The sequence below is a fragment of the Chironomus tepperi genome, unplaced genomic scaffold (genome assembly GCF_022539635.2).
Source record: "Chironomus tepperi strain 1889 unplaced genomic scaffold, CSIRO-AGI_Ctep_v1 contig_335, whole genome shotgun sequence".
Taxonomy (NCBI): Eukaryota; Metazoa; Arthropoda; class Insecta; order Diptera; family Chironomidae; genus Chironomus; species Chironomus tepperi.
Window position 1 is genome coordinate 698,862 of NW_027226457.1, and position 22,382 is coordinate 721,243.

The following is a 22,382-nucleotide window of genomic DNA, read 5'->3' on the forward strand; positions in this document are numbered from 1 at the left end:
AAAGTATTATTTATTCCAACAAACAAGCTTGGATTTTTTTGGAACGACTGAACTAAAAATGCGATGTTTTCCTTTCTCTCATTTTTGTGCCTTTTCAAGCGAATTTCAAATGATGATGAAAAATGTTGAAGTGAACAGCAAAAATGGAAATATGAGGAAGAAAAGCAATGTAATATATCCTGTTAACTAGTTTCCTAGTTTCTCTTCCATGCGATCTAGACTTTTTTTCTATTTTTTTATTCATTTAATTTATTCTACTCTATTCTTGGTATTGAATTGAATTTATATTCAAAGTATCGTAATGTAATCTTCATATTTTTTTACCCTATATTATATATGTGACTGTTTCACGATTAGATTGTCATACATTCTCGTTCTGTAAATAAGAAAATTGTAGAATTTTTCTATGTCATGTTTTCTAGCAAATAAGGGTCGCAGGATTCTATACGTTTAACTAGTTCTATTTTTAAAATCTTTTATTATTTTCAAACTTTTAACAATGAAAGCTAGTCACACTTTACAATGCAGCTTTTCGATCATATAAAGAATAAAATGAGATTATAAATTGACTTTCAAAGGACTTTTAATGCATACTTTCATGCAATACATCAGATAAAGGCGATGAATTTTTAAAATCACTTCTATAGCTTATTTTTCATGCTGCTTATTATATTTATTGTTAAGCTTTGACAATTTTTCAATTTTTGTTCCACAATGTCGGGTATATTAAGCATTTGAGAGTATTTGCAAATGCACACTTAATGCATGTATCCATTGTGAATGAAAATAGGAGGAAAAAACTATCTGAAATTCATGAGTAATGTAAAGTAATTCTCGACAATTGTTAAATGTAAACACAATATAGAATGCCATCACATTTCCCTGTTTTATGTACGGTCGTATTGTTGTAAATATACACAATCGTCACGGAGAAAATGTAACAATATAAAAAATTCCCTTCCTCTACTTTTATCCACTCCTCTCTAGTTTTTGTTATGCTTTTATTGTTGTGAACGAGATTTGCTAAACGAACTCTGTAATTTATGTGAAATAAGAGTAAAAAAATACTCTCAAAAGATTATATTGTATACAACACAGGAGAATTTAATTCAAAGTGCACTCAAAGTACTTTAGTAAATTTAAGTTACAGAACTTTATGTTAACAATGCATTAAAGCATTATGTATGTGAATGAAAATGAAAAAAATAATGGAGATACGTGAGATTAAATGCTTTGTAATATTTAAATTCTTCATCAATGACAGTTTTTATAGGTAGGAACGATAATATTGCTCATAAATGTCTAAATCTCCCTTCAAGCTTCTCAGGTTTTTACTTAAGGTTGTTGGATCTTTTGATTCAATGTAACCTATAAAAACTAGAGTTTGCTTTCGTCCTTTATTGAATCATGGACGATTTTTGCTATGTCCAGCATAAAGCTGAATAAAATCTTTGTTCTAACAATGACAAGCATTATTATTATTGATTTATTCATTTAATATTGCTCCAATTAATAAATCTCATTTTAAGAAAAGAAAGTAGAAAGATATTAATAGAATAACCATCAGCAGAATACAATATCGTGATTTAAGTGTGATCAACAGCATCATAACTTTAATATCTCTTTCCAAACACAGTATATTCACTGCTCATTTCACCATAGAAACATTTCAATTCCATGTATGGAAAAACAATTATAAACTTAATTATGAGAGATTACATTGTTTTATGTCTCCTTGAGCAATTAACTATCATGTCAGATGCAGTATTTATTTCAGAGTTTTTAATACAACGTAACATCCAATTAAAATCATTAAAAATTTTTCTAACTAAACTTTAATTTGGTTTTTTCAACAAAAAACTAAGCTTTTATTTTCAAAATTGTGAAAAATAAGTTTCTAACAAGCAATACATGTTGTAACTAGTTTCAAATGGAAAGTCCAACAAAAAGCATAACTGAATTAAACAGATATTAAAGCCTATGACAACAAATTGAGACAGCAACTAAAATATATGGAAATGCTAAATATTTTTATAAGCTTTAAGTCTTTAAGGGAGTTTCCGTTTCACGTAACGCCTATTGATTTATAAACAGAACACTGTATTCCCTTAATCACATCATTGTCATAACCTTGAGTTGGATGGGAATCAGTAAAATCTATTGATCTATTTGCTTTACGTACCAATAAAGTTTCTTGCTATTAAAGTTTATGAATAGCAAAATTGTTAACATTAACAATAAAATCTTGAGGGAATCATGCTCTTCAATCGATTATGAAAGCTAACACAATGAACTTTATGTTCTTTCAGTTGTAAGCCTTTTGACTTCATTGTTATTACTCTATAAAGTTTAATTCATGAGAAACTCTGTGGATGTGATCAATATGTAGTTTGAGAGGATAGTTTTATTCAATCTTAAAGTATAAGACCGTAACAAAAAAATAACTAGATATGTTTTAAAAACCAGATCATCATCAAATTCAGCCTTTCCAGACTATGTTTAATGTAATAAAGATTTCGTCCATATATTTTCCCACCCTCTCCCATTTTCCCATCAAAAAACTTCTAAATCCATCTCCAGAGCATTAACATTAAGATATTAAATACACATGATGTAACACAACACCACAGTACATACATCTATCCAAAAAGCAGGCATAAAAGCTTTTTAAATAGCTTCACATCTTCAACATATATCAAAATTTATATCTTCGATCTTCCACATACATAAATTTCTTTTCGTGTTCAAATGTTCACTCGTCTATTTCCTTTACATCCTCCACCTCCATTTTCCATCCTATTCCCAGCCCCCAATTTCAATTCATTTTTCAAATATGAAAAGAAAAAAAAAGTTTACAATAGATGTGCTTTTACATGATGTATAGCCATTATTTATTGGCGGCGGCACAAATAAAATTTTTTTTGTGTAACTTAAAAATACGTTAAAAAAATTTTTAGTTAGAAAAACTCGATAAATCATCAAGTTACATAGTTTCAACCAGTTTTTCGCTCTCGCTTTTGTTGTCTTTTTGTGCTTCTCGTGTTCACCCTAGACAACAATTCAAATAAATTTTTTAACAAAAATATATTTTGTGTCGTTTTGTAGAAATGACATTAGCGCATTCGGGTGGTAAGATAAATAAAGTCGAGACAATTGAAGTCAAACAAAAAATTATTGCTGTGTGGGAGGATTGCACGGTCACTAAACTGAACTGTTGTTCATTTGTTCTAATTTAGTCAATGATACAGTTGAAATTTGGGAACCATTCATGGAACTAAACTCAAAACTAATCATTTCGCCCAGCAATTATTACTTAGCCCTAGTAACTGTTCAATAAATTGCCACAGTCTATTCATTAACTTTTCCGACATTTCAAGCTTCATTTTCACAAACACAAAACATTTCATCCCCAATAGAACTTTCACAAAATCACTTAGCAACACAAGAGCTTAATATTGTAAGAAAATAGACAAAGAAAACAACATAAGACACCTACCCAATAAAAAGCACCAAAAGTTGCGAGAATCAAAGAATGTGAATGGTATAAAAATATTACGACAGCTAGAAGGCAAAAGCAATGGCAATAAAACATATCCGAAGTTTATTTTGCGTAATACATTGGAAATAGGCTCATACGTAAGAGAAAAAAAGAAGAATTGGATTGAATGTGTAGCGCTAGAAAAAGCATTAATAAAGATTAAAGGTTCTTATCAGTCGAGTCGTATCATCAAGCCAAATAACATCTAATGATGCCTAATCTCAACAGAAATAAAGTAAGAAAATAAAACGGAAGGAGAACAAAATATTTGAGGCGTCAGCAAAAAACAAAATTCAATCTCATTGAATTTTCATATCTTTCACATCCCTGTCTTTCTTTTGCTCTCTTTTTTGGGGATTATCTAAAAGAAGACTGTCAAAAATGTTCGAATTTTGTCTGGATGTTCATCAATTGGCTTGTTCAATTGTCCGATTAGCTGTCTGCTTACGTATATAAGGGTCTTGCTGGATACTCAAGAATATACTGTTATTAAGCATCCGATTTTTTACTATAAACTACAATAAGAGGACCATTGGCCTAGTCCACTTGCTACCAAAATGCCCTTTCAAACCAACTACTCACTGTCTTCATTACTGACTCTCTTTCCCATCCGTCTACATTATCTATTTCGCGTTTCACCATGAAAAGTGAACAGCAGAACATGTTGAGATACAGAAAATAGCAAAAAATGTATAGAAGGGTGGGGTATAAGCAAAGAAAGAAAAACGTCTGACGCTTAATCTTCTTTATGTATGACAATTTAATTCAACCATAAATAATTTTGATTTCTTAGATGAAAAGCAAATAAACAAATTAGCTTGACTTTTTTTCCTTACTCTTATTTATTCAGTCATTCAGTCTTCTTCTTGCTTTTATCTTTTTTATTCGGTGTTTTTGTATAATCAGGGTTGGTTTGGTTGTGTGGGAGTAGAGACGGGATTATGTTGAGATGAATAAATAAGAATACAATATTTTGGTATGAATCGTGAAATGAGATATAGGTAGATACCAAAAAAATGCTAGATTAATGAAATTAATATTTATAATCTGGATTACTCATCCTTCCATTCTAAAATTAGATTACAGCCCTGCAAAGTAAATAAATTGATTGGATGAAAAAAGTATCATGACAACCACTGAATGTTGATGTTGTTTTTGGTAATACTGTACATTACAATATACATTCCCGCGTTATTGTTATTATCATCGAATTTTCAGTGCGATATATCCAGTGTCTTGTGTATGCCTCCAGTCGAAAAGAGAGAAAATAAGAAAAATTTTATGTCATTTAAATTGAGCCCCCTCTTTCAATTTCATATAATCTTGAAATGCTAAAGACAACAATGAGTAAACAAACGAATAAAGGAAGAGAATATCAAAAAAATGAGGGAAGAATTCAACAGAAAACTTGGAATCAACTTTTGGGGAGGATTTGAAATGGATGATGCTACTGAAATCTTAAGTGACTAATTAATATTAAAATCTTAAGACTTGCTTTAGGCCAAGAAGTATATAATTTCACGAAAGAAGCTTAAAATCTCATGGGAATAATAACAGTAGGACGGCGAGTGGTAGATTGAACTAATTAGCGTCGCGCTAAGGAAGCGAATGTAAAATTAACATTTTTGTTTTCTTTAATTGTTTGGTAATTTAAACTTAAATGATGTCTTACTTCTCAGAATTACAAAATAAGAAAAGTTTTTGGTGGAACTCCGCATTAAAACAAATATTAATGAGTCAAGTTTCAAACTATGACTGGAATTTCTTCTCTCGAGATCATTTGTTCTGCGATTTAATTGACTTCATTTCGAGTGTTTGCGTATTTGAGTTGAAGGGTAGAATTATGAATATAAATTGGGGTGATTATGTGAAAATCAAATAAAAAGTCATGCCAATATTTGAAATATTTCCGAAATGTAAGTCGACTAAAGATTTGTATGGACTAGTCAACTAAAGTCAATTGTATGAATACATTTCATGCTTGAATCGAAATCGTCAAATCAGGACAGAACAAATCGAAAATCAACAAATTCCAATCTACACAAAAATGTCTTCACTTGACCCAAATGGCTTAATAAAAATCCATGAAAATAAGTTGTAAACCACAAAACCGTAGAACTTTTCAGACAGTTTATAAAAGCACTAAGAAGTGGATTAAATAACTTTTTTATGCACATATCTGAGAATGCAAGGCAAAGAGACAAGAATAAGAAGAAGAAGAAATTAATACAAATAAAGATCTTAGCTGATTCTAAATTTAAAGGCAGGGGTGCATCCAATAAAAATACTTTTTGCAATTTTTTTAAAATTCTTCAAAATTTAATGAAATTATTATAGACTAGTTGTCTATTATCCCCCCTACATGCAACTCTGTCTAAAACTAAGAGATGAGCAAAACAATTGGAATTTGTGGAATAAAAATCGTTTGTTATGTGGTGTAAAAAGCATAAAATACTGGATTTAATTCAAGACAATAAATTATTTAACTTCTCAAGCTTCCTTAATTCGCGATAAGCTTTGCTTTACATTTCAAATTTTTTCAACTTACGCTTATGCTGCTTTATATTATTCCTTCAATTCTCTCTTTCATGCCTGCTTCTCTCATTCAATGTTAAGTTATCTTTATGCTCGGTTCATTCAAGATTCATTTGACTTCATTTGTTATTAAACAATGTACTTTTTTGTTATTCTCGTTCACTTCTTTTTTTTGCTCTTTCGTGCTCACTTCTTTTCTTTTTTGGTTGCGGATGTCATGGATTAAAGAACAGAATGGAAAATTGAACTCACTAGGGATGAGTTGGTGAACTTTTGTCGGATGTGGTTTTTGTAGTACGCAGTTTTTTGTGTGAAATCTAATTTATTACTTAAAAGATTTATGAGATAGTTGATTAGAAGAAGAATTACTATTAAGGCTAGAGGGGTCATTGAACCCTTTCTTTTGATGCCACATTCATGCATATCCTGCCAACATTCAACGAAAAATATCATAAATCAAACCATTTATAATTAAATTACTGCTTCTTATGGCACATCCCAAAATATATTTAATGATTCTTTAAATTGCAGCCCACAGCTCTCATACCAATTTATATAAATACAGTGTACAAATCTTTGTGATTCCGGTCATCATTTCCCATGTAACGGATATCGTTAAATGTCTTGTTGTTGATATGGTCATGACTGCCCTTCAGTGAACTTGAATTTCTTGTTCTTTAGGGAATGAGCTGTCTTAATGCCTTAAAGATGTTTAGTCAAAAGGATAAATGTCTTAAAGTTCAGAGCTCAACAAAGAAAAAAATTTCTGAGTCAGTGAATAAAAGTCAGCCACAAAACATGAGAAAAATTATTTATGCAGTCATATAGTCAGGAAATTCATGAGGCTGAAGAAAAAAATTATTGATGTTGAATTAAAATGAGGCGCAAAAGAAAGTTTTTCATTTCAATTTCTTTTCCCTTGTTTCATTTTCGCGTCGAGGCTTTACACTTTGCTAATTTTTTTTTTCATTCTAGAAAATAATTTTCCCCTTAAAGCTCTTTTGTCAATGATGTTATAAAGTAGAAAGAAAATGGAAAAATGAAGAAAAGAAAATTTATTTTATGAATACGAAAAAAAGAAAGTTTTTCTTTCCTTTTTTGCATAATTTACAATTTATGAACTGTGCTCACAATGGCTCAATTATTTCTCTTTTCTTTGAGAAATATAACAATCAGCAGTGATGAGATGCGAAGTGTGATAGAAAGAGTCTTGATGACTTTAAATTTATTAAATTTATTCGCTCTTAATATTTCCACGAAACATTCATATTTTGAGGCATCTAAAGTGGATAAATTTGGGGAATGGATGTCCTTGTGCACATGATAAATATAGGGTTCGGTCGAAACCAACAGGGCGAACCATTTTCGGCATTTTAGATGCGCAGGCCAATAGTTTTAAGCTGTACGTTATAGCTTGTGCAAGACTGCAGACCTTAGTTTTTCGTCTGCAATTCAATGAAATTTCAAAATGTTCATAAATTCTCTACAAGGGTTCAAAAATAAATGACTCAAAATTCATATAATAAAAAGGTCATTTCTGTGGAAAATTAAATTAGGTGCTCAGCAAGGAATGCAAAAGAATGAATTGACAGACCGTAATTACAGCGAACATTCAAACCACAAGGAATCATTTTTTGTGTATCTTAAGGGACACGTTGAAATGTCCCTAAAATGGCCATAATGACAAGGAAAATTGCCTCTAATTTAAAGAAAATTAAAGTTAACAAAAATGGCCTGAAAGCTTCAATGCTACAGGTCTCTTGAGCAGTCAACCACATTAAATGAATGTAACTAGGCTTCGTAATAAAAAAATCCACCCAAATTACCATAACATAGACAAATGCAAATGAACAAAAGTGCTAAATGCTGAAAATTCCATCAAACGCACACAAACGAGTTGCCACTAACTTCCACTGAAAATGAGTCAATAAATTAAAATAAATTTTAATTAATCTCATTGCCGTTAAATAAATTGAATGCTGAATTTGCTGCATAATTGAATAACACGCTCAATATAATAGATTATAATGTTATGTGTGAGCTTCGGTTGGATCTTTGTGTCTAATTTTATTGTTAGATGTTAAATTTTGGGGATTAAAATTAAACTAATCAAAGGAAGTAATTTTAATGGATGTGTCATTAGAGGCTTTAATGTTTCGAAATTTTGTTGAATTTTTATTAGATATGGCTTATAGCTTGATGAATTAATCTTGCTATTTGTAAATTTTATGAATTTTAATACAATGTGTGAATTTTGTGAATCCATCCACATTTTATGATAAATAATTCAACTTTATTTGCCTATTTTATTTTTTAAATGTCAGAATATTTTTTTGCCGACTAAATTTGCTTATGCTGGAGATTTATAAGCTAAATGTTAAGAGGCAATAAAAGTTTTATTCCACAAAAATAAAGTTTTGTAGTTTTTTTCATATAATAATATTTTTGACCGCAAAACCAACTTAAAACTATTCTGAAAAATAGTAAAAGGTTAAATTAGATCAGTATCTATACGTAGCTTGCGATGGAAATTTGAACTTCGTGGAATTTTCTGGTTTGAACTTTTTCAAATATTTAGATTATTTAACTCAAAATATGTTAATTTATATTATGCAAAGTTATATAAAAGCAAGTTGAAGTGGCTCGATGGCGTGGTTCAAAATCCTCCTATGAACTGCAGGTCTTCGTTTGAGTGCTGTGGTTTGGCGAACCCTCACTTGTTAAACTGTCATTAGCCCTGAGACGCATATAATGCGAAGATTTTGATCTTTCAGAAATGAATAGCTCGTGACATCTAGATGGACAATTAGAAGCAATAATACCAGTTTCGATATACTTCCCTAATCTATGCTAAAACAGACACAACCCCTAATTTTCATATTCCCCAATCACAAATGAGCATAGTTTTTTCATCCTTTAACTTTATATTTTGTTCCTACATCTATCATTAATTAATGTACAAAATTATTTATGGATGTAAATCTCATTAACTTCCTGTTCATCTCCAAAAAAGAATTTTCCCTCATCACAAAATAATAAATTTTTTCACAATTTATTCTGAAGACTCTTGAGGTAAATGTTCTCCCTCCACAGGCGTTGTTTAGACAACATTCAAGTTGACAATAAAAAAATGTGAAAATTAAAATCAAAAGTGCCCTCATTTTTTACGGGCCTGTCCCACATTCATTTATGCTGTTTTAAATGTCACAAAAGACTGACAAGAAATTAATTTTCGTACTTTTTTAAATTTCACTTTTGTCATTTCTAGAAAAAGAATTTTTTTGTTGCTACTGTGTTTTGGGTGCTGTAAATTTTTCACAATAAAAACGATGATAATAAAAAAAATCCTTGAACTGAGTAAAAAGCATGTAAAAAGAATCTTTGTTGTTATGTTCTCATCTCCTCATGCAGAGAAATAAAAGAGGTGAAGAATGCAAAAAGCCGTCAACAATACACAGAAAAACTTTTTTCATTCATTCCATTTTGTGTGATTGTATTAAGAAAAAGAGAGAAAAAATAGTTTAAAAATATAAAGAAACAATAACTTGAAGTAGGAGTGGAAGGAGAAGACAAAAGTAAACAACTTTTTGTTATTTCTTCGTTTTACGCTCTTGAAACTTTAAATGAGCATTAAATTAAATGGGGAGGAATGTTTTGTGTATCTTTCGTAGAGGTTGCAAAGTTTCGAAGGTTTTGTCGGTTTGATGTACTGTAAACAGATGTTATGAAGCTAATGCTGTTGATTTTTCGAGGAGTTTTATGTCTAAATTGGTAGTTTTATTAAGCTTCTATTTATAGTAGTGGTTTTGGAAGCACAATGTAGCGAAGCGCAATTTTCCTCGTAAAAATGGGTTAAAATAAATCGTTTCGGTACCCTGTGCCCGGCACTGTTGATATGATGACATTGAATTAACCATACTAAGTCCTAATCCATTCAGTATTCTTGTGAATCTGCTCATATTCTCTGAAAAATTGATATTTGTCATACTCTCAAAATAGGAACTTCTTTTCACTGCTATCATTTACCATAATTACTAGCATTTCCCCTAATTGCTTTACTATCTGAGCCAAAAAGAGCATACAGACTTTAATATAATTTCCAATTAATAAGCTTCAACCTCATTTAACCAAGACAATACAAAATCAATACCCAAAATATCTCATTGTTTTCTCCACTTATGATAATCGCAAGCATATCAATTCCAATTTTTATCTACTACACTTTATCATCACAGCCATAAATTCATCAAAACATTGAACCCCTACATCAACTTAACAAAACACTTTAAATGAGCGAAAATTGTAGATGAATAAGGAGAAAAAAGACAATGAAAACATTTTTGTGTGTAGCTGTATAGTACGATTCTCAGTGTCAATAAAACAATTTTCTCCTCATCAATAACCGATGTATATTGACTTGTACATAGAGTAAAAGGAATGATGAAGAAGAGGCAGGAAAATAAAAATGAAATCGTTGTGGAAAGGAAGGAATTTCTTTATGTCAGATTTAATTTGTTTTTCTTTTTATATCAAGAGCTGTTGTTGGATGTCGATGTGTTGCTATTTTGGTATTTTGGGGAACTTATTGTTCTGTGGTTAGTGGCTCGATGGCGGAGTGGTTTAGTACTTCGGTATCTAATTATTGCAATACCGTCTTTAGGATTATAAGTTCAGGAATCGACAGGAGTCTAATAGTTAGGCAGGAAGGCCATCAAAGGATTGGTTTTGATCCCACTATGCTCTGTACGTCTATTGAATGTAGACGTCTAGGTCACTCTCAATCGTTAAACAATAAATGCGTCAATAATTCTCGTTCTCTTTCTATGAATGACTATAAATACTTATATAGACACTGAACCTTATTCTATCGTATCCAATTTTTGTTAATTTTTCTTCTTTTTTTCTCATTTTTCAGGCAAAAATTGAATGAAATGTGGAATGTTTTTGGCATTCAGCACAATATGTTTCAAGCGGTAATATGAGAAAGATAGAACATCCAAAAGTTGTTGCTTATCAAAGTTGTTCGTGATCAATGTTCCAGTGATAGTAAATAAGAATGAATTGGATTTTGTAAGACGAAGATGACGTGTCAGTGAAGAAATAAATGAACTATTGTACATCACTTAATTGAATTTCATTCTATACAAGACCCAAAAAAATGCTTGTAAATTTATAGTCAATAAATCTTTAAAGAATAGCTGAAAGACAGCCGCTCTTAATTCTCATCACACCACCGATGAATTTATTTGTAGTTCAAATAAAATGTATAATAAATGTATTAGTCTATGGTTAATAGTGTTGACTATCATCATGACATTCTGTGTGAGCCATCAAAATCAACTCGATGACGATAATAAAGCAAATTATACTCAAAACAATGGCGATGATGTTAATGTCGCAGAAATATCTCAGACACAGAATCATAAGAATATCATGGAGTCATCTATACAAAATAATATATCAGTGATGGGAGATAGCACAAATTTAGGTGAGTATTCTGACTATTATGTAACATGAAAGAAAATGAAAATAGTTATAGGATTCCTGGCGCCTTACTTTATGTGTGTGTGTGAGTATGCGTGCCTGAATAAAAGAAACATAATGTAATTGCCGAAAATACAATTTTTCAATGTATCGCTAGGATATTATTACATCTCTTTTGTTTCCTTCTTCTTCCATGTGATAGTAAATTAAGTCTGAGAAAATAAAGAGAAGAAACAGATTTTATGGGCCAATGATAAAAGCTTTCTTAGCATGATATTTGGACGACGTTTTGTGATGAAATGTGTGAGACTTTTTGGGCAATGTGAAAGAGATTTAGTCTAAACGGTAAAGAGCATGCTCTCGACGGCTTGCTTGCCTTTAATGTACTTGATGAGCATCCTTGTAAACTCTAGTTTTGAGAACATGCTCTTTGCCAGCTATGGATGGATTCGTTTGAACCGAATTAAAAGATATGAGTCAATTTTAGCTGACTCTAACAGTTATCTAGACATGAAAATAATGGATTGCGCCCTAATCCAGCTAACATTACCAAATTTTTGAACTCAACTTCCTTTTTTATTCTTTTCACGCTGTCTCCTTTTACTTTTTTTGCTTGTTATCCTTCACATTTCGAAAATGTTATTTTTGTTCATTTATTTGCACGCAGCAGTAAAGAATGACAATTGATTTTTTTCTTATTACTCTGTTCTGAAGAGAGAGAAAGCACTTAAACATACCCAGCGGGAAAAACTGTCTTCTTCTTTACTTCCAGCGTGCTACGTGAGGATTTTTCCTCTCGACTTTGTTTATTTTATTGGCAATTTTCGTCTACACGCGAGAAAGCTATGAGATGATTTTTAAAAGGACATAACAATAGCAATTTATGTTGCTGGAGTGCAGCTTTAAAAATTTTATGGTCTTAATGTGATAATCTTGTATTTTGTGACTGAAACGATTTTAAACTTTTAAGTATTTTTTAAACTTTTAAACTTAATCCTGGGAAAGCTTCTTTGTTGGAGTTATAAAGGATTAAAAATTTAGAAAAACTGACATCAACCTTTAAATCCAATAACGACAATATCTTGAGTTTGGAAAATCTTAATTAATGATTAAATAACAAGAATTTTTCATTATTTCTGTGTGAGTACCAAAAAGGAGCTTTTTGAACTTGAGAGATTCTTTTATGAAAATTTTCAATTTAATAAATTAAAAGCTTTACCAAAAATTAAATTTTCTTTTTAAGAGCGTCAGGGTGGAAGGGTTCTAATCAAATTTTAATTTATTTGAGTGCTTCTGTCTAAGGAACTTTTGAGGTGAAAAGATGAAAGAATTTAAATTTTGACTTAAATTTAAAAAGGAAAAGCTGAATAGTTAGAGTAAAATAAAAATAAATCAAAATGTCCTTATAATCTACAAATTAATTAAACTTTTCAACTTTAAACTTCTCTAATTAAATTACAATAAAGTTAAAGAAGTGCTTTAAAATAAAAGTGAACAAAAATTGTTTCACTTTTAATTGCAGAAATGTAGCATATGAATGAAAAATTTAACATTATATGAGCAATATGTAAGAATAAACTTTTTTATTACATTTTCATATGGATTAAATATATTACATATAATCTCATTATAGTAAATGTAATTGTATTTTCCTGTTACCGCAGTTTAACTTTTTAAAAGTTTAACGTGAGCTTTTATATTTGAATTAACTTTGTTTATATTGTTTAAATTTGTAAATGCTCAGACTTATTATTTTTGGATTTTCCAACTTTTTAATTGATAAAAAATAGTTTTGAACATATTTTTATATATAGTAAATCGCAATTAAAAAATGCCAAAAATTTATTAGTAATCAATCAAAACTCTTTAATCCATCCTCAAGATTTTCTTCACAAAATTACATGTGGTATCTTCAATCACTTTAGTTGATTATAGTCTATGAAAATTAATATTTCATGGAAAATTTAATAAAACTAATTAGAAATATGAAAACTTTCACAAACAGCCTAAGGAGTCTAAATACACATATCATTAACTAATGAGATTCGAAAACACTCGGAAAAAACTTTATCAATTCATGCATACCCTTAGAAATTTTCCTGAAAATCATCGTTCAATTAATTAATCATTTTAGCTAAAATCTCAAGAAATAACAAAAATTTCACCTTAAGGCATCTACAGCATATAATAATTAGCAACATAAATTGAATTAAAATAATTTAAACTTTTATGCGAGAACGTCTCAGAAATAGGAAAAGAAATAAGACGAAAACTTTTCACCTTCATCATCATAAAATTCACTTGTGATAATAAAACATTATTTATAAGCACATTCGCATTTATATGATATCTCATAATGTGAGATGTGTGGTGGGAGAAGACAAAACTCATGAAATATAAAGTTTTATTTTTTATTTTCTACGAAGCATTTTTCATCCTCGGATGTCTTTATTTATTCTGTTGGATATTAAGTGCTTTTAAAGCAGTTTGTCGCTCTATGTGATTTGTGGGAAATTCATGAAGTTGAGTTTTGAGATGGAAACAATGTTTAAAATGAAACTTTAGGATCATTAGGTTATGGAAATTGTATCCACTTTTATCAAATAATTGCAAAATCTTTGCTTCATACTGAATTACTGATTAATACAGATTTGGGCAACCTAATTCGTATTTTCCTTGCGGTAAATTACGCGGAACACAGGTTTCCCATCACTGAACTAATTAAATTCAGTTTCAAATTTTCTGATTCTAATTATTTCCTATTTATTATTCATTTTACAAATGATGTTGTTGTACAACAATTTATTTAACCACAAGTACTGCCAACAATAATAACTTCTATCATCCACAACAAATTCTAATTTTGTAAATCAGAAATTGTAAATTTCTCATTTAATTTATTGTATGAATTTAAACTTTAATTAAAATGTTTTAATAACATTTAAATCAAATGTTTCAGAATTTGCTCAGACGTGTTTTTATTCGCTATCAAAATTTTCCAGATAACAACAACAGAGATTTTCGAATCTCAGTTCAACTTGTTCACTTTTTGAATGGTGAAACAACAACAAATCTCAAAAAAGTAACCATGTTTTGAAAAACAACCTATAGTACAATCTCATCACCGAGGATATAAACAACAAAAGCAACATGACATTGAGATGGAAAATTCAAAACAAAACAGACAACAAAAAAACCATTAAGGGCAAAAACTTGAAATTAGTAATCAAAAAGAAAATCAAAACTCTTTAATCCAACTTCCGGAGATAACAGCAATGCACCAGAACAACCAAAATGAAATCTTCACAAAATTCACAGCAGAAACCAAAACATGTGGTATCTTCAATCAGAAGGTTGATGAACTTTCAACAACCAACCCAGTTTTTGATCAACGTCAAAAAGGATTACTAAACTATGAACGGAAGTTTACTACGACAGATTATTTCATGGAAAATTTAATAAACCACTAATTCGTGCTCTAGAAATATGAATCGTAACTTTCAGTTGAAAACGGAAAGCCTCACCAGGAGTCTAAATACACAGAATACCTTCATTAACATTTTGGAAAATGAGCTTCAAATTCGAAAAGTTTGGTCACTCGTGGAAACCAAATCTTTATGCTCTCAATTCATGCATACCCAATTACTAAATTTTCCTCACAAGAAAATCAAATAATCGTTCAACAACCGAAATTAATTAATCAGGTGAACAACAAAGAATTACGAAATCTCAAGGAAATAATGCTCCAAAATCAAAAGCAGGTGAACGATCAGGCGGATTTCAAAGACAGCTAGGAGTTAAGGCATCTACCAGCTTCATATAATAAAATTAAGCAACATAAATTGAATTAAAATAACAAAAACCGTTAGGAGAAGGGGAAGGAATTTTATGCCGAGAACGTCTCATCCTGAACCTTAGGAAAAGAAATTTAAGCCCAACGAAAGCACAGAGACAGATTTTCATGTTCTTCATCAACCTTCGAAATCATCAGAGTATATAAAGAGGAAATTCATCGGAAAGAAGTTGTGATAATAAAACATTAGCCTTTATAAGCATTTCTCGATTCGCATTTATATGAAACATTCTCAAGTAGAATGTGAGATTCATGATTTGTGGTGGTGAGAAGCTTCAACCAAGTTACAACAAAACTCAATGAAATAATACATCTCCGTCTATCTTCCAGGAGGAAGCAAAGGAAGTTTCTAAGAGATATTTTTTATTTTCTACGAATTGCATTTTTCATCCAATACTCAGGATATGTCTCATGATACCCCGATTCACCAACGTATATTCTGTTCAACAATAGTCTGAACACTACAGAACTAAAATAAGCAATGCATTGCGCTTGTAAAGCAGTTTGTTCGCTCTATGACTACAGAAATGCCAACTGGAAAATTTGTGAAGAAATTCATGAGGAGTTGAGTTTCTCAGAGACTCATCATGGATTGGAAACAGAAATCAAATGACTTTAAAATGAAAGTCTTTAGGCAGAGATAATCAAATCAAAACTGAATTAAACATTATGGAAATGGAATGAATCCACTTTGCAAAGCATTCAAGCAAGGTTTAATTGCAGAACATCTTTGTTCTCTTCATTCTAAAATTACTGATTAATACAGTGAAGAAACATTGGAAGGGCAACCTTACAAATTAGAGGAAATTCATACATTGTAAGCTGTCACATAATCCTCAGGATTAGACGATGTCAGTAACAACTCGATCGATTTGAAGTTCATCTTGCATGGTAAATTTTAAAGTGAAAAAAGCCGCGGCCAATAAGCTTGCTTACACAGGTATTCATCCATCACTCAACAGTGTGGCTTTCGCACAGGACGATCAACATCTCACCAAACTCAAAACAGCAAAGGAAATTTTGTCTTTCATAAGCAGGAAGAAATCAACAGGAATGATCTTCCTAGATGTGGAGAAAGCAAGTCTGGCATTCAGTTTCAATTAGGGTTTTACCTGATTCTCAGTTTTTATTATTCTCAGAAACCAATATTTATTATTACAACATTTACACAATGATGTTGTTGTACAACCAATTTCGCATCGCAGATGATTCAACCACGAAGTAACACATGCAACACACAATAACAATAACAAATGGAAAATAAATCTCTATCACAAATAGGTCCACAACGAAAACATCAAATGGGAAACCGAAATTCGAATTTTGTAAATCAGAAATTGTAAATTTACATTTATCCCCTCATGCAGGTATGAATCGACGTTCGAAACAAACTTTAATTAAAATCTTGTTTTCCAGCATACAAAAACATTTAAATCAAAACAAGATATTTCAGATCTACATATTTGTATTGAACTACGTCGGATTTAGCAACTCGTCTTATTGTTAATTAAGCAATTTCAAAATAAAAATTTTATTGAATCCTTACAATTTAAATATTACACACAATAATTAAGTTAAAAATTTAATGAATAAAACTTCAGGGTTCAGAGATGATTGTTAATTAAGTATCAAAGAATTACACACAATCAAAATTTCAGCTATTGTGTAGATGCGTCATTGTATCAAACAAAAAAAGCTCATCCTTGTCCTCGTCATGTTCTTCATAAAATCCTCAGATTATTTTGTGCAATCTTAAAATAGAACAAGCACTTTAATGTATACATTTTCATGGTCGTTTCAGGAAAAACAGCAAAAAATTTATCTCCTTTTATTCTCTTCTGCAAAAAATAAATCAAAAGCTGAGAATAAGAAGTGACAATAAACCAGAAAATAAAAGAAAAAGAAAGCAGGAAAATTGTTTGATGTTTTGTGTTTATCTTGTGTCTTTCATTGGAATTTCTTAGTTTTAATCTTTGAGTTCTGCCAATAGATTGAAGATGTTTAAATGCATAGCTTGGAGTCGGAACTTGCAGTATGATGAATTCTTCAAAACTCAAATTGTTGTTCTTCTGAGAAATCGTTCAAAATCTTTCCTATTTTAGCCAGGGCTGTTTTAAACGGGATTACCCTAGACTAGAGTTATGTGATAAGAAGTTGGTATCCCAGTTATATCATTGGACATAGAATGACTGGGATATTGCCGAAAATCTTACCAAATACCACTGGTGTGCCTCTGTGTACTCAAAAAACCAACCACAGCTTCTTCAAATCATCAAAACTCAAATCCTATTGGCACACTTATTCCACCCACTAATCCACAAAAGAAGCTAAAGAAAAATTATTTTTTATAACTCGGAATCCAACAAAATTCTTCGCTAAAATATCAAGACGAATTACATAATTTGTTTTTCCAACAATCACTTACTTTCATCGCTCATATTTCTTCCTTCTCAAGACTTCTACTCGTGCCTTTTATTCGTAAATCAAATTCTCTTTCCTTTTCTTTTCTACTTTATGTTCTGTTTGCCGTTTTTTGGCAATTACATTTTATCGATTGAATCTCTAGATTTTTTTGTGTAAAATCATAAGAGATGCTACAAATAATGGGGAAAAAATTAGATTAGATCTTGGTGAATGAGATGAAAAATTGTGAAAGAGAATGGCATATTGAGGGGTTATTCAGGGTTGTATGATGTCCTTGAAATTTTTGGGATACATCAATTAAGGGAGTGTACGCGAGAATATCCATTTCACACCTCTTTGACTAAAGTTTTGAAGCTTTTACACATTCCATCCCAATTTTCAAGAATCTTAATAATTTGGAACCATATCCTCATCATATTAATTGCCACCCCATTCAATCTCATAAATCCACAACTCTGATCAAAAATAAAGAATCAAAAAGTCATGATGAAGTCTCATGAATCTTTTCACAAGACAAGTCGAGAAAAAAAAGCTTTTAAGCTTCAATTTGCTGAGACATTATTATACACATACATTGCGGTTCAATAAGTCATGATACACAATCATGAAATCATTTTAGATATATAAAGACGGATAATGCAAGAAGATAGAGAAAAAATGTTCTTGAAACTCATTCTCATTGAAAACTTTTTTAACTCTTTTGTTGTACTTGAGCTTTTTAGAATTTGGATCATGAATTTAAATGATATTTTATTATGCTTTCTGTCATTCGCTTAGTTGATGATGTGATGTATATAAATGGATTGATTCTTTTGGTTTTATGGGGATGTAGTGCTTGTAGTAAATTCCTAATTCAATCTAGACTATAAAATATGAAAAAACTAAATATATAATAAAACAGCTTCAAAAATAAATCATATTTCAAATGAATCATGTCTATTTGTAGATCTTGCATTTATGAAATTGCCTTTCAAAGAAATGATGCATTCCTTTCTTCAAGCGCATTCTCATGATACACAAGTATTTGCAGTACGAATGAAAGAATTTTAACAATAAGCAATGCATACAGTTTCTCCTTGTATTTTATTAGATTTGTTGCTTTCTTTCTTTTCGAGGAAATTTTTTTTATCTCTCATAAAAATGCCTCAAGTTTGAAAAGGGATGCAGAACAGAATGAGATTCAGAAATCCTTTTGGGAGGATAATACTCATGATTTGCTAGGTATTTGCTTGATACATATTTTCATGGTGAAATGTATCATTTATCTTTATAAATCTCTGAGTATTCTTTCGGAATTAAATCGGAATGAGATGAGGAATTCAGTTGAAAATAATAAGTCAGAATTCATGAGTAATGAATATTGTGTGCATGTTACGTAACCAATTTCCTTTCATAATGCTTACTTTGCTGACCGTTCATATTAATTGTTATTCAAGACCATCTGTAGATCTCAACTGACCCCAGCTCTAACGCTGACTACCGGTTGCCAATACCAATTAAAGTTCAGTAACGTTCATTTAGGTTGAAATACAGATTTGTCTTGTTACACTTAATAAGCTTACATAAATGACATACAGACATTTGTCACATAATTGAAAACAGACTTTTGATGTCAGTAATAAATCATATAATTTTATTAATTATAACATTATGAGTGATTGTGTATGCATGGAAGTAATTTAATGTCTGCAAAATAAAGCTTAAAGCTCATTAAAATTAATTTACATACAAATATTTTGACTGCAGCTTTATTCATTGCAGAATAATAAAAGAATCAAACCATCAAGTGTCAATATCCTCCCAGTTCTCCCCAAACTAATTAAAAGCATTAGCAAGATTAAACAAAATTTTAAATTTTGTCTTCCATTTATAGATTCTAAGACATCCTCAGTAACAACATCACCAGAGAATAGAAATGTGTCAAATATCAGTTTAAATAACATAAGTAGTCACCAAATGGCCACATCATCATCATCATCCGAGCAAGTTGAAAGTATACATAATAGTAAAGCTATGAGACTGACACAGAATAGAGATGCAGATGATAATGCACATACCACAGTATCAGTCACAAATATCCCACCGAGCAATTTTCTCGAATTGACAACCGAGAAATTATCATTAACCAATAAGTCATTATCTAATCGATTCGTATCGGAATCGTTAACAAATAGTTCAACAAACAATGCCACAGCAGATAGTATAGACGAATCAAATAGCACCAATGTGCATTATGGGAAATCCTCTAAACAACGAGGAGCTAGTAATAGTATAGCAAAAACATCGAGTGGTAGTGGCGGCATACGAGTCAGTGGCCAGAAAATTGAAATGCCACAATTAAATAACTTTTTCGATCATTCAGCATATTTGAAAAAACATGAGCACGGATTTCGGTATGTGGACTTACAATGAATGTTGTTGTTTATTTTTTGTTGCATTTTTTTTATGGATATTCAGGAATATTTTTGATTGTATCCACATCATTGATTGAAAATTTATGAGAGAATTGAATGAAATATTCAGCAATTTATGAAAATATTTATTCTCACTATGGCTGGAATAAATTATTTGCATTCGAATATATTTGATTGAAAAGGTAGTCATGGAATTTGATTGGCATTTGAAAATGAATTTATTAACTGTCCATTATGAATTTTTGGAAATTAATTTACTATTGTTTTGGTTTTTGTAACAATTTTTGATTATTATTTTAGACGATTCATGAAAATCAAATTAATTTTTGGATATTTATATTCAGCCGCATAACAGTCATTGACTCGAACAGACAATTAATAATGAAAAGCTCCATAAATAGAAATTTTTGAATTTAATTCTATTCTAGAATGAAATTCAGTATAACTTCATAATCATCTACGTCATCAATTTTTGGAACATATCCCAGACTTCCAATGAATGATCATTGATGGTTTCCTATCCTTCTGTCGTAATCTACAACGAGTGTTTACGTTCTAGCAATTCTAGAAGCAACTTTAGTCAGCTTTAATTTCTTCCTATTTCTATTTAGTAAACATAACTAGGAATGAATTCAATCTACCATTTAAGTAATGGTTTATATAAAATGAAGACTACAAAATGAAGTTTCTGTTTGAAATTAAAAAATTGTTTCTATGAATTTCCATTTGCTTAGATCAAATATCAGTTCTAGTTCTTTATATCATCTGAAATATGATTTTAAATTTCTAAATAAAATTACATATGCTGAATCAAAGTCCAATATATATTCTCATAAATTGTTGAAACTTATAATTTCTTCCATACTGTGTAACATAACTGAATTCTGAAGTAAACCACTCAAATTATGAAAATTCCTTAACCAAACAAACCATAAAGTTAGTTATGGAAAGTGAGAATGTTCAATTTGTGGAACAAATTATGCTGGATTTATAAACTATTCAGGATGTTCATTAACTCCTGATTTAAAAAAAATGCAAACCTCAAATAATTTTTTTAAAATTTTCAAGCACTAGCTTTAAAAAAATTCCTGAACTTTATCCTGCCGCAGGAAAATTTACATTCATCTTTCTGTCTTTTATTCCTCGCATCCTATATAAAAACATATTTTTTTCTCTCTCTACATTCTCGTTCACACAGATATGGACCACATTTCGAAACCGGAAATGTTACAAACATAACTGTCCAAGTTGGAAACACATTTTATTTACATTGTAGAATTAGTTTACTGCAAGATAAAACGGTAAGTTGCAGCTCACTGCCAGAATCACGTTTTTTATCCATTTAAGTTTAAGTTGCGGAAGGAAATGATATTTGGCTGACTTCTTTTTTGAAATGTATAACTTCCTCAGACTTTTAAATTTGAAATTTGACCAAAACTTGAATTTTTTGAATTTAAATTTCTAACGAACTTTTTAAATTTGAATTTTGAACAAATAAATTGAAAATTCATGTTCCCATAAATAAAAGCTTTATCCTCTTTAAAAATGCGCTCTATAATTCCACTTATTCAATAATTCCTTCACATCTTGTTGTCCATTCGACAACTATAATAAACCGTCTGTACTATTGTAGTCGTTTCCTTCCATAACAACATTTTTTCTCATCCACGTATCGTTATCATGTTTTTTTACAATTCATTCCATTCACAGGTTAGTTGGGTTCGCCGGAAGAGTGGCGAGAATGGCTTAGAACTTCTCACCGTCGGTAAGCAAACTTATTCCGGTGATCCACGATACTCTGTCGACTTTCAGTATCCAAATAATTGGCGATTAAAAATTATTCAAGCACAAAAAATCGATGAAGCCACCTATGAATGTCAAGTAAGGCTGAATTACATCCACAAAAAATGTTGAATTTATGACATAAAGATTGTTCCTTTCCACAGATAAGCACGTCGCCACCGAGATTTATTCATTATAATGTTAGAGTTAATGGTAAGTAAAAAAAGCATTTACTGTGCGGTTTTATGTTCCACTTGCTTGGTTAATTACAAATATATATCTATGCTCCTCACTTCTTCTTCCTTCCACCACTTTTTATCCTTTATAATGGCATAATGATGCAATTAAACTG

At 30.5% G+C, this 22,382-nt stretch overlaps 1 protein-coding gene across 3 annotated transcripts in view; it reads left to right on the plus strand.

Moving 5' to 3' along the window:
- LOC139093185 (uncharacterized) overlaps positions 1-22,382 on the plus strand; it is an 80,764-nt gene that overhangs the window by 36,961 nt on the left and 21,421 nt on the right. For all 3 annotated transcript variants that reach the window (XM_070643798.1, XM_070643800.1, XM_070643799.1), the window contains exons 3-7: positions 10,989-11,561; positions 19,708-20,227; positions 21,447-21,549; positions 21,959-22,129; positions 22,195-22,243. In XM_070643798.1, coding sequence (XP_070499899.1) covers positions 11,336-11,561; positions 19,708-20,227; positions 21,447-21,549; positions 21,959-22,129; positions 22,195-22,243 — 1,069 coding nt within the window. In that variant the 5' untranslated portion in view covers positions 10,989-11,335. The remainder of the gene's footprint in view (positions 1-10,988; positions 11,562-19,707; positions 20,228-21,446; positions 21,550-21,958; positions 22,130-22,194; positions 22,244-22,382) is intronic.